General features: G+C 41.6%; 1 protein-coding gene across 4 annotated transcripts in view; it reads left to right on the forward strand.

The window, feature by feature from the left end:
• LOC120716433 (protein phosphatase 1 regulatory subunit 29-like) overlaps positions 1–13,935 on the forward strand; it is a 310,216-nt gene extending 296,281 nt beyond the window's left edge. For all 4 annotated transcript variants that reach the window (XM_040003978.1, XM_040003979.1, XM_040003977.1 and 1 more), the window contains 4 exons: positions 609–1,131; positions 1,664–1,813; positions 2,515–3,506; positions 3,926–13,935. In XM_040003978.1, coding sequence (XP_039859912.1) covers positions 934–1,131; positions 1,664–1,813; positions 2,515–3,506; positions 3,926–5,528 — 2,943 coding nt within the window. In that variant the 5' untranslated portion in view covers positions 609–933 and the 3' untranslated portion in view covers positions 5,529–13,935. The remainder of the gene's footprint in view (positions 1–608; positions 1,132–1,663; positions 1,814–2,514; positions 3,507–3,925) is intronic.
• Positions 13,936–15,378: the final 1,443 nt, after the last annotated feature.

Genomic DNA, 15,378 nt, shown 5'->3' on the forward strand with positions numbered 1-15,378 from the left:
ATCATCCCTTCTCTGTTTTCCACTTAGCCCATCTTTCTGTTTTTACCCCTGTAAAACCTCAGCTATTAAATTGTTATTGTTTCATCATATACCTTAGAGTTAAACTAATAGAACTGCAGCTGCGAGCTGGTGAGCCTTGTAAACAATGACAAAAACACATTAGACAACCACCGTCACTTTCATATTCTTGGCGATTTACATTTTTATTAGTCCATCATGATGTCTAAATGGAAGAACTTGCAGCTTCTTGTACTGTAGCGCTGTTTGTGATTATGAGTAATTACAGAGCGTAAAAAGTCTGGTTTCATTTGAAAAGTAATACTATATTTCTCTGGGCTTTATTAAGACTTAATGGAGTAATCATGGCAGTTAATGGATTTATTACTGTGGTGCATTACCTTGAAAAGATTGGGTAACATGGGTATTAGAGTCATACTTTAAAAAAAAAAGTATTCCTATGCTTTAATAAGACCTGCACTCAGTTAATTCCAAACCATCTGGGGATATATGAACTGCATTAGAATTTTCTGCCTACTCTTAATCATTCTGTCATAAACGCTGTTAATTTTCCCTCTCCCTTCTTGTCTCTTCCTGTCTATGTTGTACAGGCATTCTACCTTTCGTCTGAGATCGAGCACGTCCTCGTTGGTGCTATCGAGTCATACGGTTTTACGGGGCCATGAGTAGCTGCTGGGTTGACAGTCTTCAAAACCCTTTGACATGGAACACCTAAAATGGGGACAGGACTTGCTGCCATGCTGCAACCTCAGCTCTAATTGTTGAGAAGGAAGCCTTTACATTAACTGCTCTGTCTATCTAAACTTGCCTCCCGATTTGCATCGGTTCCAGCGTTGAACTTGAACTGCTGCTCTATCCATCCTTTCCCCGACCCCCCCCACCCTTCTACTGAGGTGGCACTCAGACATCCAAACCATGGCCAGCAGACTGTCCCCTCTCTCTCCAACCCTGTGTCTCTCGCTCCTGCTCCCTGCACTGTTGCTCCTCCACCTGTCTGGCACAGTGAAAGGGGATTGCTGGCTGATAGAGGGGGAAAAAGGTTACGTTTGGCTTGCTATCTGCAGTCAGAACCAGCCTCCATATGAGACCATCCCCCAGCATATCAACAGCACGGTCAGTATGACTATCTGCAGGCCAGTTGTGCTCTATCACTATAGCAACCTCTGCTGAACCTGTGCCTCCATGATGATGTTGACTAGAAAACAGTGATTCTAATGTTCTTACACTCAGTGTAATGGTCATTGTAAACTATGTGAATGTGAAGGCTGTTTTATATCTGTTCCATAACTATAGTTGGTATTGTAATGTACTCAAATGTATGATGTCGCTGACATCTTATAATGAAAGCAACATATAGTTTAGTTGGCTTAACACTGCACAATTGCCAGTGTAAGTGATTAAAACGAGACAACGTAATATGAAGATATTTTACCTAACTGAGATTGCATAAACACCTACATAATCTAGATGTTTCAGAAGCAGTGTACAAGAGCTTACAAATGCGCTGTGATTACTGGGGAATGCGACGTGTAACTGGGGAAATTTCTCATTAAGCAAAAGCGTAGGTTCCAATATGCTTCTGTCTTTTTAGGTCTTCCCCTTATAACAGAAAAAGTAAAGTGAACTGTTGTCTTGTCTCTCTTAGGTGCATGACCTGAGGCTGAATGAGAATAAACTTAAGGCCGTGCTCTTTACCTCCATGTACCGCTTTACAAACCTTACTGACCTCAATCTAACCAAGAATGAAATCAGCTACATTGAAGATGGCGCCTTTGCTGGACAGGCCAACCTACAGGTCTGAAGCCAAAAGTGAAACTGCTTTTACCTTTGTCTCTCTTTTTTTAAACTTTATTTCTTCACCTGTACATAAGGAAATAATAGACGTTTCTTAAGACTTCTGGAAAGTTCTCTTATATTCCTGCAAAAGTGGATGAAAAATTAGTCAAGTCTTTTACCTCCTAGGACCTGGCGTCCACATATGTGGACATCACATTTTGGGTTATTTAGACCAAAATACTAAATTTTGCTCTACAAGGGCCTGATATCCACTTACGAGGACTTTATACTGCAACTGCTCTATCGAAATTTTAAATAAATATCCTCATATGTGGTTCTCATTGTTCTTAAAAACAAAAATTAGGTAAAAAACATTCATCAGGTCCCAATATCCCCAAATATCAAAGAGAAATTAAAAATGCATGACGTGGAAGAGTTCGGGTCTTAGGAGGTTAAATATGAATCCCATTTAGACCGTGCTAAATGTAAGTGTTAACAGCAAATGAATCTGTGAATTTCTTGTGTATATCATTTCAGATGTTTGTCCGGTTGAATCACTCATGTCTTAACACTTGGTTAGATAATGCAGCAAAATGTTCCCAAATTGTTTCAGCTTAAACTGTGTTCTGACATCCTCTACAGAAAAGCAACAGCCAATTAATGAAAATGTGGTGAACAACTTAACATATTTTTTAACAGCCGATTTTCTCCTTGACCCAGGTTCTTCAACTGGGCTACAACAAACTAACCAACCTGACTGAGGGCATGTTGAGAGGTCTGGGTCGAATGCAGTGCCTCTTCTTGCAACACAACCTCATTGAGGTCATTGCCACCAATGCCTTCTGGGAGTGTCCCAACCTCAACAGCCTAGACTTATCTTCCAACAAGTTGGCCCGTCTTGACCCATCTACTTTAACGGTTCTCAGCAGACTGACAGTATGTGAACTAGGTGGAAACCCGTTCCACTGTGGCTGCGAGCTTTACAGTTTTCTCACTTGGCTGGATGAGTTTAACAATGTCACCCGCACCTATGACCGTCTCCAGTGTGAAACACCTCCAGAAATGACTGGTTATCCACTCTTGAGCCCCGGGTATGGAAATGGAAGAAATGCTCGGAACATACTATTATCAATGTGTCGTGATGGTGTGATAATTCCAGGGATGACCTCTCAGATGCCAGATCAAGATGGCTCAGGGATGGGTTTGGACCAAGACCAAGGTGTGTACCATCAGCCAACCACCTCATCCACTGCTGACCCTATCTATAACCCTCAAATTTCTATGAAGCTTCAAACAGTCGCTCCGTACACAGCTTCACTAATAGTCAAGATCCCACATCCCTACAGTAAGATGTATGTTCTCTCCCGGTATAACAACACTTCTCTTGAAGAGGACATATCCCTCAAGTCAAGCAAAGCCACGATAACTTTGAAGGGGCTGAAACCACAGACGAATTACACCTGTTGTGTGGCTTCTGTAAGGAAGTCTCAAAAGTACAACCACACCTGCATGTCTTTTACCACACGAGCTACTGGGCCACTGGACCACCGAACGAATCCTTCCACAACAACCCACTACATCATGACCATCCTGGGATGTCTGTTTGGCATGGTCATTGTTCTTGGATTTGTCTATTACTGTCTGAGGCGCCGACGCATCCAGGAAGAGAAGGAAAAAGCAATTAGTGTGAAGAAAACAATTTTGGAAATGAGGTATGAGACAGTGCATGTTTGTTAATCAAAGTTTTGGGGATCACAATAGAATCTTCTGTCATGCATCTTTGGATGTTGTAGCCACAAACTGACATGACTATGTCCTGTGGGTGTAATTGACTTCTTTGGAACAATTTATTATTTCATTATCTCTTCATTAGTTGTTTTGCTGCAGTGCATTTCTTTTTGAATTTATGAAAGACCTCATTTATTCTAACTGCAAGCAATGGCTTAAAAAAATCAGTCATACTCTTTATTGAGTCTTTAGGTCATTTTTATAATTCTTTAAGCTTTAATTAAAAAAGCAAGGATTTTGTCATCTTAGGCCATCACTGAAGGGAAACCAGTTTTTAGAAAAGGTACGCAATATGGAAACAGAGTATTGTTTGTTTAAAAGTAAATCTGACCCTTTTTTTTAGGTATGGCCCAGAAGCAGCTGCAGCTGTAGTCAATGACCCAAATGCCATGCAGCGTCTTCAGGAGCAGTCTCACCACCAGCATCACCATTCAGGCGGTGCAGGAGCCAAGCTGCCCCAATCTGCCTCCTCTAGCACAGGCATGCTTCACGGTTCAGCCAACACCAGTTCTTCCCGCCTCTCCACCTTGCCACAGGTGGAAAAAATGGCCACTGCCTTCTCTGAGGCTATGGGTGGCAAGGGTAACTACATGGATATAAGGACAACGGGAATGGCAGGGGAAGGCAGGGAGGCAGTGATGGCAGCTGGAGGAGCAGGGCCAGGAGGGGAAGTAGTTGTGGATATGCGAGGTGGGGCTGAGAATGGGACAGAGGCTGGGGAGGATTCAGATGATGACGGTCGTGGCTCAGCATCAGAGATCTCCACCATTGCTAAGGAGGTCGATAAGGTGAACCAGATTATCAACAACTGCATTGATGCCCTGAAGCTGGATGCCTCAGCTAATGCTGTGACCACAGCTGACAATACCAGTTCTGTGTCCTCCCAGCCTCCTTGCATAGCATCGCTCCCGCGCAACCTTCTCCCCCTCTCTCCAGGTCACCCTGGAGATCAGATCATGGCTTCCTCTCCAAAGGTGCACCCTAAGCCTCACCTTCAACCTCATCCACAACCTCATCCTCAGCCAATTCCTCAGCCACATCCTCAGTCCCATTCTCAACCCCATTCTCAGCCTCATCCACAGCTCCATCAACAGCCTCACCCGCCTTCAATGGCCCCAGTGCCCCTGGTCATGCCCTTATCTGAGCGGCCTGGTATCAGCGGGGGTGGATTTCTCTCCCCTCCTTACCGTGATCCACCCCCAGCCAATGCAGTGCGGCCCCTTCAGAGGCAACTGAGCGCAGACACTGCTGTGGTTAAGAACCGCTGTGGTCCCCCTTCTGCAGGCTCTGCCAAGAACACAAGAGTGTATAGTGTAGACATCCCTGAACAGCGCAGTGATCCTCCCAAGTACCCAGGAGAAAAGGGTAGCCCCGTGGGTTGTGTTGGAGCGGGAGGAAGTGGAGGAGGTGGTGGAATAGGCGGCTGTAACGGAAATGGAATGGGAAATATTAATGGCGGAGGCCTGAGCTTAAATGGGGGAGGAATGGGATGTAATAGTGGGAATGGAGGTGGCGCTGTAAGCTCTGGACAGCAGCAACAGCAGCACTTGGAAGTTCAGCCAGACTATCATAGCTCTGAGCACCGCCACTCCTTTCCTGCACTCTACTATGAGGGTGGCAACGAATCGCCTTCACCATCCCAAAAGGCTTCGTTTCTCAAGCCACTTGGGCGCACCAAGAGGGATGCCACATCCACCTACTCCCAGCTCTCACCTTCTCGTCACCACAACTACAACTCTGGCTACTCTTCCAGTCCAGAGTACTCATCTGAGAGCACACTGCGAATCTGGGAGCGATTCCGACCTTACAAGAAAAGCCCTAGAGAGGAAGCATCCTATATAGCAGCAGGGCATGCTCTGCGCAAGAAGGTGCAGTTTGCCAAGGACGAGGACCTTCATGATATTTTGGACTACTGGAAAGGTGTTTCCGCCCAGCAGAAGCTGTGAGCTGAGGAGCAAAGCTTATGTCCTAAGGGAGATTGTGGAATGAATGCCAACAGCAGACTACTGAAGAGGAACATATTAATGTAGCAAGACAGATAATGTTTCCTCAGAGGTGTCTAGCGACACAGGTCATTCAGGCGCCTGTTCAAGAATTAAAGAGGTATTCTCCTGGTGATTTTTAAAAATTGATTTTGTGAAAATTCATTGACAATTTCAGAGGCTATTTCCAAGGTTCTCCTCTGTCTTCACCTCAACACGAATGGTTTTTAACGAGAATCCTGCCTCACCCTGGGCACTTTGGTCCTTTCAGGCTTCACAGACCTGTTGACTAATCACTAATGATCAAAGGCGAGGTGATGACAAGCAAACGTCTTCTACCTCACTGCTGGCAAACTGGAGCTCAGCTATCTCCCCAGAAACAGCACCCACCATGACTTAAGCGCCATCCGTTTTTTCTCTAATCCCATCGAGCCGTTATTCACAAAACAATCATTCCATGGCACGGCAGTACCTGCTGTCCTATAGAAGCATCATTTAGGATGGTAATGAGGAAGCAGGGTGAAGAATTAGGTGTGTTTTGTTTTAGAAAAGCCTGAATCTCCCTCTTTAGGGATGACATTAAATGATACTTATCAGGTTAATTGTTCTTTCTGGCGATTAGCCAGTGTGAGAATAGTTCAGGAACACTTTGTGTTGCGCACACTCATTGATTTGAAGCACCTACAAACAGATGTTCAGTAGTGTACGGACATGCACGTACAGTTTCTGCATGCTTGAGTGATTACTTGTGTGTGAAAGAGTAAAGTTCTGGTTGTCAGTGAGTCGTTTATTATTCTCAGGCTCACCCAAGGTAGCAAAGCCTGTACAGCTAATATATGGATAACAACAAAATCGGGAAGTTATGAGTGAATGTGAGTGGGTACATAACTGTGTATTGTCTGTTGGGATAGCATGAAGACCCACAGGCATTTTTGTCCCATAGCCCATTTCTTATTTACAGTTGTAGCATATTTCTTTTCATAAGGGAAGTTATGAGATGAAAAATTTACATTTCAATAGTCCAAGTCTTGAAGAAATTACTTTAGGTTGAGTTATGCAGGTTTACAGGACAGCCATTAGCTCCTATATTAAAGAAAATGGTAATCATATTTAGGAATAGAGGCAGACTAAGAATAAGTAAGGGTTTACTGTAGCAGCATCTCATTTTTAACAATTTCCCCGTTATGCAGACAGACTTCAATGTATTGTCAGTTGCCTTTGAATCAACTGAATGCAAGGAACCCTAAAAACAAAAAAGTGAAATGCTTCCACTACTACACGTTAAGACGAAATGAATAATACGCAGGGTGAAGACCCTAGAGATGCACTCTGTCGCTACACTATATATGACCACCTTGTGCTCTGGGTGGAAGCTGGTAGCTCGCTAGACCTGGACCAAAGTGCCCTTGGGAGGTATGACTTTACAGGTTTCCATTATAATCTTTTCCACTGTGGTCAGCAAAGTATAAAGAAAACAAAGGAAAGTTACAGCCTTGGTTTATTTAGGATTAGGGTTTAAAACTATGGTTAATACAATGAAAATGGATTAGAGGAGCAAGGCTTGGGACTGTTGTGGACTAAACAAGAGACCTTGAGCATTTTTATTTAATTTTCTGCCCAAATTCCTATTACAAGCTATATATTCTTAAAATGCAAATATAACTCATTTCCCTCTGTTTTTCTGCCAACTCTGTCCAACTTAATGGGATAAATTAATGACTAATTTGTGAAGGCTGATGTTGTACCATCATCTGAGGTCAGAAGGCTCTGCTGATATTATTAACTCTGCAGGATTCAGAGCTTGACTAAAATTAATAACAGATAGCCTTGTTTCGCTGTCTGTCTACCCATTTTTTATTTATATAATGTCTCATCATTTTGCATTTCCCTCCATTTTTTGCAGGCAGGAATGATAGTCAGACACTGGCCTGAAAAACAAAAAGTCATTCACCTTCACTTGTGCAGGTGAAGGTGAAATTAGGCTATAACCTTCTGGGCTATGTTCTTTCTGCTTTGAGTATGATTGGTCTGGATTGGCCTGTTTGCAAGGCATGCAAGTAATGCATTCTTATTTGATTTTCCACAGGATTTAATCTGATGTTATTGTTTTGATGCGCCTTGAATCAAGCCACCATTGAAAGTGTGAGTTTGATGGGGCATTTATTTACTCTTTCACCTATAAAATGTACGTCTAAAGAATAGGCAGAGTCGCAAAGGTCAGCGCAAATGACCCAAATCTGCTGTGAGAAATAGAAATGATCATGTTTAAAAGCAGTTGGGACATGTCATTTTATTAGATTTTTTTTAACACTGCACTTTGTTCTGCATAAATTGTCCCATCCAAATATGTTATAATTTGCCACCCTTTGTCACTAAAAGAAATGTCTGATTGTAATATATTTAATTTGTCTGAATGAAAATCACCTTCACTTCCACTGCAGCAGTGTGATGGCACAATCTCTCAAAACCTGGACCAAAAAAACCAAAACAAAGACAAGCCAGAGAATGTTTTTGCTTTTGATATTCTATTATTTTGAGTAATAACTGGCATTTCTATGTCATCTGTGGCAGTCAGTGCAATAGACCCACTGGTGTTTGCAATGGGATGTCAGCAGAATGTCATTACTTTATCATTAGATCAATAGAACCTAATTTGGGCGAGTGGTAGCGCATAAAAAATCCACAGTGTGAATTCCCCTGGGCACTCAGTTGGACCGTGTCCATTTTTTATAAAGTGCCTAGTGTTCTATTTTTGCCTTTTGTTCAAGTTTTACTGGCAGCTCCCCTATTTGTAACGTACAAAAGGAATCACCAATCAATTAGTTTTAAATTAGTACCACAGGCTATGCAGGGGTAGAAGCTTTTTTAAAAAATAATGGCTTTACTTGGAAGAAGAAGGGGAATCGAGCTGAGGTTACCCTCACGTACCCCGAAGGCATTTCTTTAGATGTAAGGAATAACATTAGCTCAGTTATTCATGGAATTATTCATAGTTTCCAATTTGCCATACGTCACACCATTACCAAGACCATCACTCACTTTTGTCCACCAGTCCAGTGTTTATTTAAATCTATAAAATTACTCTTTAACCAAGCTGTTCTCCAAGCAGACTTTTTCCTCTGCCCCGGAGAGGAGTTCATACATGGTGACCAAGCTTTGCTCCTCTTTACTTCAACTGGTTGATACTGACAAATGTACAGATTCTATAACCTGGGATTTGATAAAGTGCATCTTCTTTCCAGTCTGTGTACTTAACCATGGTCATGTATGAAATTGTAGGCCTTCAGAAGTTAAAGGTAACAGGGAACAATTGAGAAAGCACAGCTTGTGGCAGTCTCACAAGTCAAACTACCTTTACCCAGAGGAGAGGAATTCAAGAGTACAATTAAACTGGTAATCAGGCATTGTGTATGCTCTGAACAAAAATAATTCACTAGGCTTCTTTTTTTTGTGCCACAAAACTGGCATTAACATCACGATTCTAGTCCTGGTACTTTGGGAGGAATGGGTCTGGTCTAAAAGCTTTTTATTAACTTATAAACTAGAAGGATAGTTTCTATATGCCTCAAACAAATTCACGGTGGTTTCTCGACAATATCACTGGCTGCCTCGGGGAGTCATTGCTGCGCAAGTTTGGCTTCTTATTTCAGTTTCGTACGTTTCTGAAGTTCAGGCTTATTGAAAAACACAAATCAATAGTCATGGAAAATCACAGAACAACCCTGCTCATTTCCTCCCTTTGGAGTTGTAGTTGTTCTAAATGTGAACCTCAGGCACAGAAACCAATGGGTTGCAATGGTTCCCAGGGAATGGCAGCGAGGTCTCTTTGCTCCTTTTTAATTAAACTTATGAATCCATAGGATGAAGTCTGCAGTGGAAACACTGGCTTTGTATTAATGCTGTAAACATTAAAACACTATACAGATAGCGTCTGGCTGAAGTAAACTCAGAAGAATTCCTCCTTCTATCCCTTTTTGCCTAGTTTTCCTTTACCATTAACAAGGTAATGGACCACAGAAGCCTATGCTGCAAATATAACTTTTTGCCCGTTCTCCTCGAGTTTAATATCACTGTAGGAAATGAGAGTCTTGGGTGAGAAGTATGTGCTACAGGAAGTGTAACGTCCTTACAATTTAATCTCTTAACCTATCTTGGCACATTTATCTGCATTCTGCTAAGCAAAGTAATCAATTTATGTTGTAAACATGTAAAATATGATACATTTTTAGATCAGATTACATTTCAGAAGCCACAGTTTGGTGCAATTTGAAGACGTGCATTTTTTGTGTTAAAGCGTGACACGATGGGACAGTCTTGCTTTCCCGGGCCAGGTTTAATTTACTGTTCATTCTGAGCTCTCCCTCCCTCCCTGCTGCTCTTGGAGATATTTTTTTCAGCTATGCTTTAATTTCTGTATTTGTTTATTTTACTTCAGAGTTTTCAACATACTGATCTAAGGACCTGTATTACAGGACCTGTAAAAAAAGCAGACCTGAAAAGCAGTTATCAGCAGGTCAGTGCTATTCTCATTTTATCCACACTACGTGTTATGTTTGGGTTAAACCAAGTACAGACAGAGCTGTTGTACTTGGAGTTTGAGTTTTCATGGATTGTGATGAATACTAATTGTTAGGCAGAGCCAAAGGTCCTCCAGTCTCACCACAGACTATTTAGAAGCTGAAGTGAACGAACCACAATCTGGTAAATCAAGTGATCTGTTGCGGAAGCTTAAGATTCGCATACGATTAAGATAAGACGTTTCTGAAGGCAATTTTCTTAGACTTGGAGAAGCTCCAACTTTCAAGAAGCACAGACTTTCAGTTAAAGTGTTTGGTGCAGTTCACCATTGGTTTCGCTAGGTTATCAGCCAAGCTAGCAGTTACCTGAGAGCTAATGAGGAATTCACTGTGGTTTCCAGTCTATCTGATTGCATCCAGAAACATTTTATTCTGCTCCTGCTGGAAATCAAAAGTGAACCAAGAAGTTTCAGACTATTTGACATTCCTAAGTTTGTCTGGTGATGCCAGGCTAGTTTTCTACCCTGGATGGTCACACTTACATTAACTATCATTTCTGATCTCTGCCAAATAATAGTCACTTCTGCTCCCCCCCCCCCCCCTCCCCCATTTGAAAAACACCATTTCACACCCCTTTCAGAGGTGTCAGACTAATTAACTACTTTCAACACTTTAAATTTTAAACACTGTGAAACTATATTGCTTATTGGCACTGAGAAAGAAGCTCTGTGACTTGTCTGTATCAAACTAGAGGCTTGATAACAAGTCCAAACCCCCGAAGAACCCCGAGTTGACTTTTGTCTTTGGCTATTTGACTGGCTCCACAGAGGAAGCAGGACTGTGATTTTAAAAATGTCTGTCTGCTGTTGAAGTTGAGTCGTCAGTTGGTTGATTTATTTGTGGGTTGACGGTAGATCCGCTGACCTTTCGGCTCACTGTCAACCGAACAAGAGAGACTGACGGAGGGAGTTGCCTCGTGAAACCAACACGCAACAAAAACAGAAGAGTTTTTTTTACCGGTGGCCAACTGTGACAAACACACACTCTTACACAACTCCACAAAACACACAAACGCTAATGTAGAGAATCAATGAATATACTGTACGTGTTTGAATAGTTTAGAGTAACACTTTATGGACATAAAATGTAAGAACACACACTACATACACCTTCCCACACATGAGCATATATACCTACACACATATGTATACGAAAACACCTTGGCACACACACACACACAGACCATATTCACACTTGCCTACACAAAACATGGACTGAATATATTTCTATCCACGTTTACAGACACATATGGTCTTAAAAGTGCCAAAACGGCGAGTTTTATATGCAGATGGAGTGGAACCAAACATCTGTAGAAATGAACTCAGTGTCTTTACAGGCCTAAGAGCCCGAGTGTCTGTTTTTGTTTCTGTATTTACCTCCCTGTATAATTGGTGTTTCTTTTCTGCACTGTTCCTGTTTTCGCTGTTGTAATTCTCATACTCTGTTCCAGTCTGTACTTCCTGTAGAATGAAATCACTTACTGTGAATGTTATGTTGAGTTCTCATGGGTCCTTCTGATCTGTCCCGCTTTAAAATGAGTTGTAGCAGTGACGTATGTTTAATCACAGATTTTCTCACACCTGCAGAAGCCCTCCTGCTCTGCAGACACATATCAAATGAGAGCACAAAATATCACCACAGTTATTGTACGTGTGAAAAAGTAGGGTTTGATTCACCTTTGGACAATCAAAGTCTCTCTCTCTCTCTCACACACACACACAGAGCCGTGTAGAAGAGCTGATAATATGCCTGTCACGCTGAAGCTTTCATCACCGCTGGGTTTTTCAAGGACCTTGTTTCTCAGTTTTTAAATCGAGGCAGTCAACTTCAGGAAGACAGCACTGCTCTGCTACTGGAATGAACATTGCCACAAAATTTGTAGGCACTAAAGGTAAATTAGAGATGCTTAAAAAATTTAATATAATCCAAAGTGTGTTGTACAAGGCAGGGGGTTCAAGTCAATATTTAGTGTGATCACCTTTGTTCTTTAAACTGGCACAGATGTTTGTTACACTTCTTCAGTGTACTCGGCTGGTAGGTCCCCCAAAGCATCTTTGAGAACTTGCCACAGTTCTTCTGTGGATTTATGCTGTCTCACTGTCTTCTGTCTTTTTGTGTGACTTGATGATGTTTCCTGGGGGCCCTACAGCACCATCTGTTGCAGGACTCCTTGTTCTTTTTTGCCAGTAAAGATAGTTTTGTTTTTTTGAATTTCTCAGCAGTAGGTTTGGGATGTTGTCACGCTTGCAAAGGGAACCAATCAGATGTATTACCAGTGTCTGAAGCGTCTGCACAGCACTGTACTGCACGTGCGTGTTTTGTGTCATGGCGACAGTGTGCATGTGTATGTATGTATTTTTTGTCTCAATCAAACAACCTGTTGTGTCTGACAGTACAGCTCTGCATGAGCTGTGTGTTCTTATCAGTGGACTGGGTAGCATTTATATCGCTCTGTGTGTGTGTCTGTGTATGACTTAGTGCGTGTTTGAGGGATTTTGTTATGAAGGTCCGTTCTGTTGAGGGAGTGACAGCTGAGGCTGGGTATCTGAAGCATTTTTAATTAATCTGCCTTTCATTCTGCAGGGCTCTCCAATAGGGCTGCACTCATTCACCCGCGTGCTGCCACTCATGCACACACACAGACACCTGTATGAACATGCACACGGGCATACACACAAGCATAGATTGTAATTTTGTGCTGCCATGTCATGTGATTTTCATTCACATGTATGCAATTACAATGCACACAGTCAGCCAGACACATGTCTCACATATACAATGACTGCTGTTGTATTATAATTACTATAATTGCATACATGTTCATGCACCTCATAGCCAAGTGAATAGCCGCCGCCATATGTCACGTCCTCGCTTCCTGTTCGGCAACACTCTGCCCAGTGTTGCCTGATTACCAAAAGCCCAGCAGGTTAGCTTTCTCACATCAAGGCTGGTGTGCTAGTTTTCCCCACTACTGCTCTGCAGCAGGGGGTAAGGGGGAAAATAAATGTAGCCAGACAGCACACAGAGCCCGGTTAAGTAAAGGCAAGGCTCTGAATTTTAGTGTTTAAACTCTAGTGTTATTGTAACTGCATCGCAGCTGTTTCCTGATTTGAGTTCGAGTGAGCAATGAGGAAAACAAAAGAGGTTGAGGGAGAGAAAAGGATGGGCAAACAAACAGCGATGAACAAGAAACAAATGCGACAAAAAGGACTGCGAAGGGAAGTCCATCTAACACCTCAAGTCTCCAACAGAAGTCCACAAAGTAAACTGTGGCACCTCAGCATCTGTGCTATTAATCTCCCTTTGTGTGAATGACCTTGACACACAGTGCTGTAAACAAGAGGCAGGATTACACACAGAGTCTGTAGTTTAACTGTCCAGGTTTGGAGTGACTGTCACAAATATCCTTGTGTAGGTCATAGAAGCTGAAAACATCTGTGATGCACCTGCACATTGGTTAGGTTGAGGCTGTGCTCTGCAGCTCATGTCTACATATAGATAATAAGGCTTGAAAATGTTATACATTTTCTTTAGTCAGCAAATTCCACAAAAAGATCAAAATCTAATTGTGTTTTTCCTTGTTTGAAGCAAAAGGAACTTCTTAGACGATCAAATATTACACAAAAAATGGGAAATTGGATAGAAAGTGCTTGCCCACAGCACTGAGTATAACATAACTGAAATAACTTTCAAATACAGTATGTATCAAAACGAATCATTTGATATCAAAAAGATGTATTTTTAATACAGCGAACAAAGAAGCTAAATATAAAGTTGTTGGGTATTTCTGGGTTCAAACAAGCACTTTAGCATCACTGAGACTTTAAAACTGCCCAGATTTTGTCATCTTCAGTAAAATGATGAGTGTGGCTGCTCACCCAGGTCTCGTGATAAAGCTAAATATCCTAGCATCCATGAAAAAGAGGATTTTTAGAAGTTAGCAGGAAGTTAGCTGGCTAATTTCCATCTAATGACAATGACCATGTTCTAACAGAGGGATTTCTTAAAACCTAAGACATACAGTTCTGCTGTCACTTTGGACATAAATGAAGACAGAAAACCGCTGAAACAGCAGCGGTAATGTTTGCAGCGTTATTGATGGCTAGCTACAGAGCTATGGTTAGGATAATATCCACACAGGAGCAGTGCAAAGATAGAGGATGAATGTTAACTTTTTTCCACTTAACAAAAGTAAAGGTCCCTGATGGGCAGAGACAAATGATATCATACGGCACAGAAAAGATGATGACCCATCCACAACATGAGGTTAGTCATTAATATGCTTTGTTGGGTTTTGATTAGAGATGGCACGATACCACTTTTTTATGTCCGATACCATAAATTTGGATATCTGCCGATACCGATATGAATCCGATTTATAGCGTTTTTTAATCAATAAAACTGTTTTTTTAATATCTTGCTGCATTTTGTATAAGTTCACACTCAAGTTTAAATAAACAACACTAAAGCTATTATGTTATACCTGTGTGTAAAAAATACACAGCACCCAAAATATTTCATAGTTCAGCAATACTGATCAATCTAATAACCTTAAACCTGCTCCATCCTTCCTATTCTGGTATTTTACAGAGTACTTAGCAGAAATATTAAGCAACCTAACTAATAGGGTTGCAAACTCCCAGCAAAAAAACAATAGGGAACCCCCCCCCCACCCTCCACCTCATGATGCTTAATCGACATAATCAACTTTAATTTGATGCAGTGTGAAAAAAAAATGCACAGAAATAAATTATTTTTCAAGAATAATTAAATAGATTCAACATCTTTCTTCAACAGAACTGCAGACTGCACAGATGGTATCTTCCCAAAGGAAAAAGTAGTATAGCTTACTAGGGTATATTAGACTTAACAGTTACTATATACAGTAATGGACTTCTATATATTTTACATCAGATTAAAACTTTGGGTGTAAGATTCAGATAATTATTTATTAAAAGCTAGACATTTTAAATGAGAATAAGAAAGAAAAGTATGTCTTTGTGCCCCCTTTTCCTTGTTAATGCCCTATCGGCCCCCCTGGCTAAACTTTGCTAGATCCGCCCCTGCACAGTTACCAGCCGTCAGCTACATAGAAAAAGATCCTGGTGTAGAAAGTAATATTAAATAAATTCTAACAACAGCTTATCAAGCTTAAACGTGCTGCTGTTGTTCAGCCGCTGGTTTCCTCTTTCTGGCGCAAAGTGGGCAATAAACAAACAAGAGAGATGGACTCACAG

Source organism: Simochromis diagramma, unplaced genomic scaffold (assembly GCF_900408965.1).
Source record: "Simochromis diagramma unplaced genomic scaffold, fSimDia1.1 OVJJ01000325.1, whole genome shotgun sequence".
In the NCBI taxonomy this organism is placed as follows: domain Eukaryota; kingdom Metazoa; phylum Chordata; class Actinopteri; order Cichliformes; family Cichlidae; genus Simochromis; species Simochromis diagramma.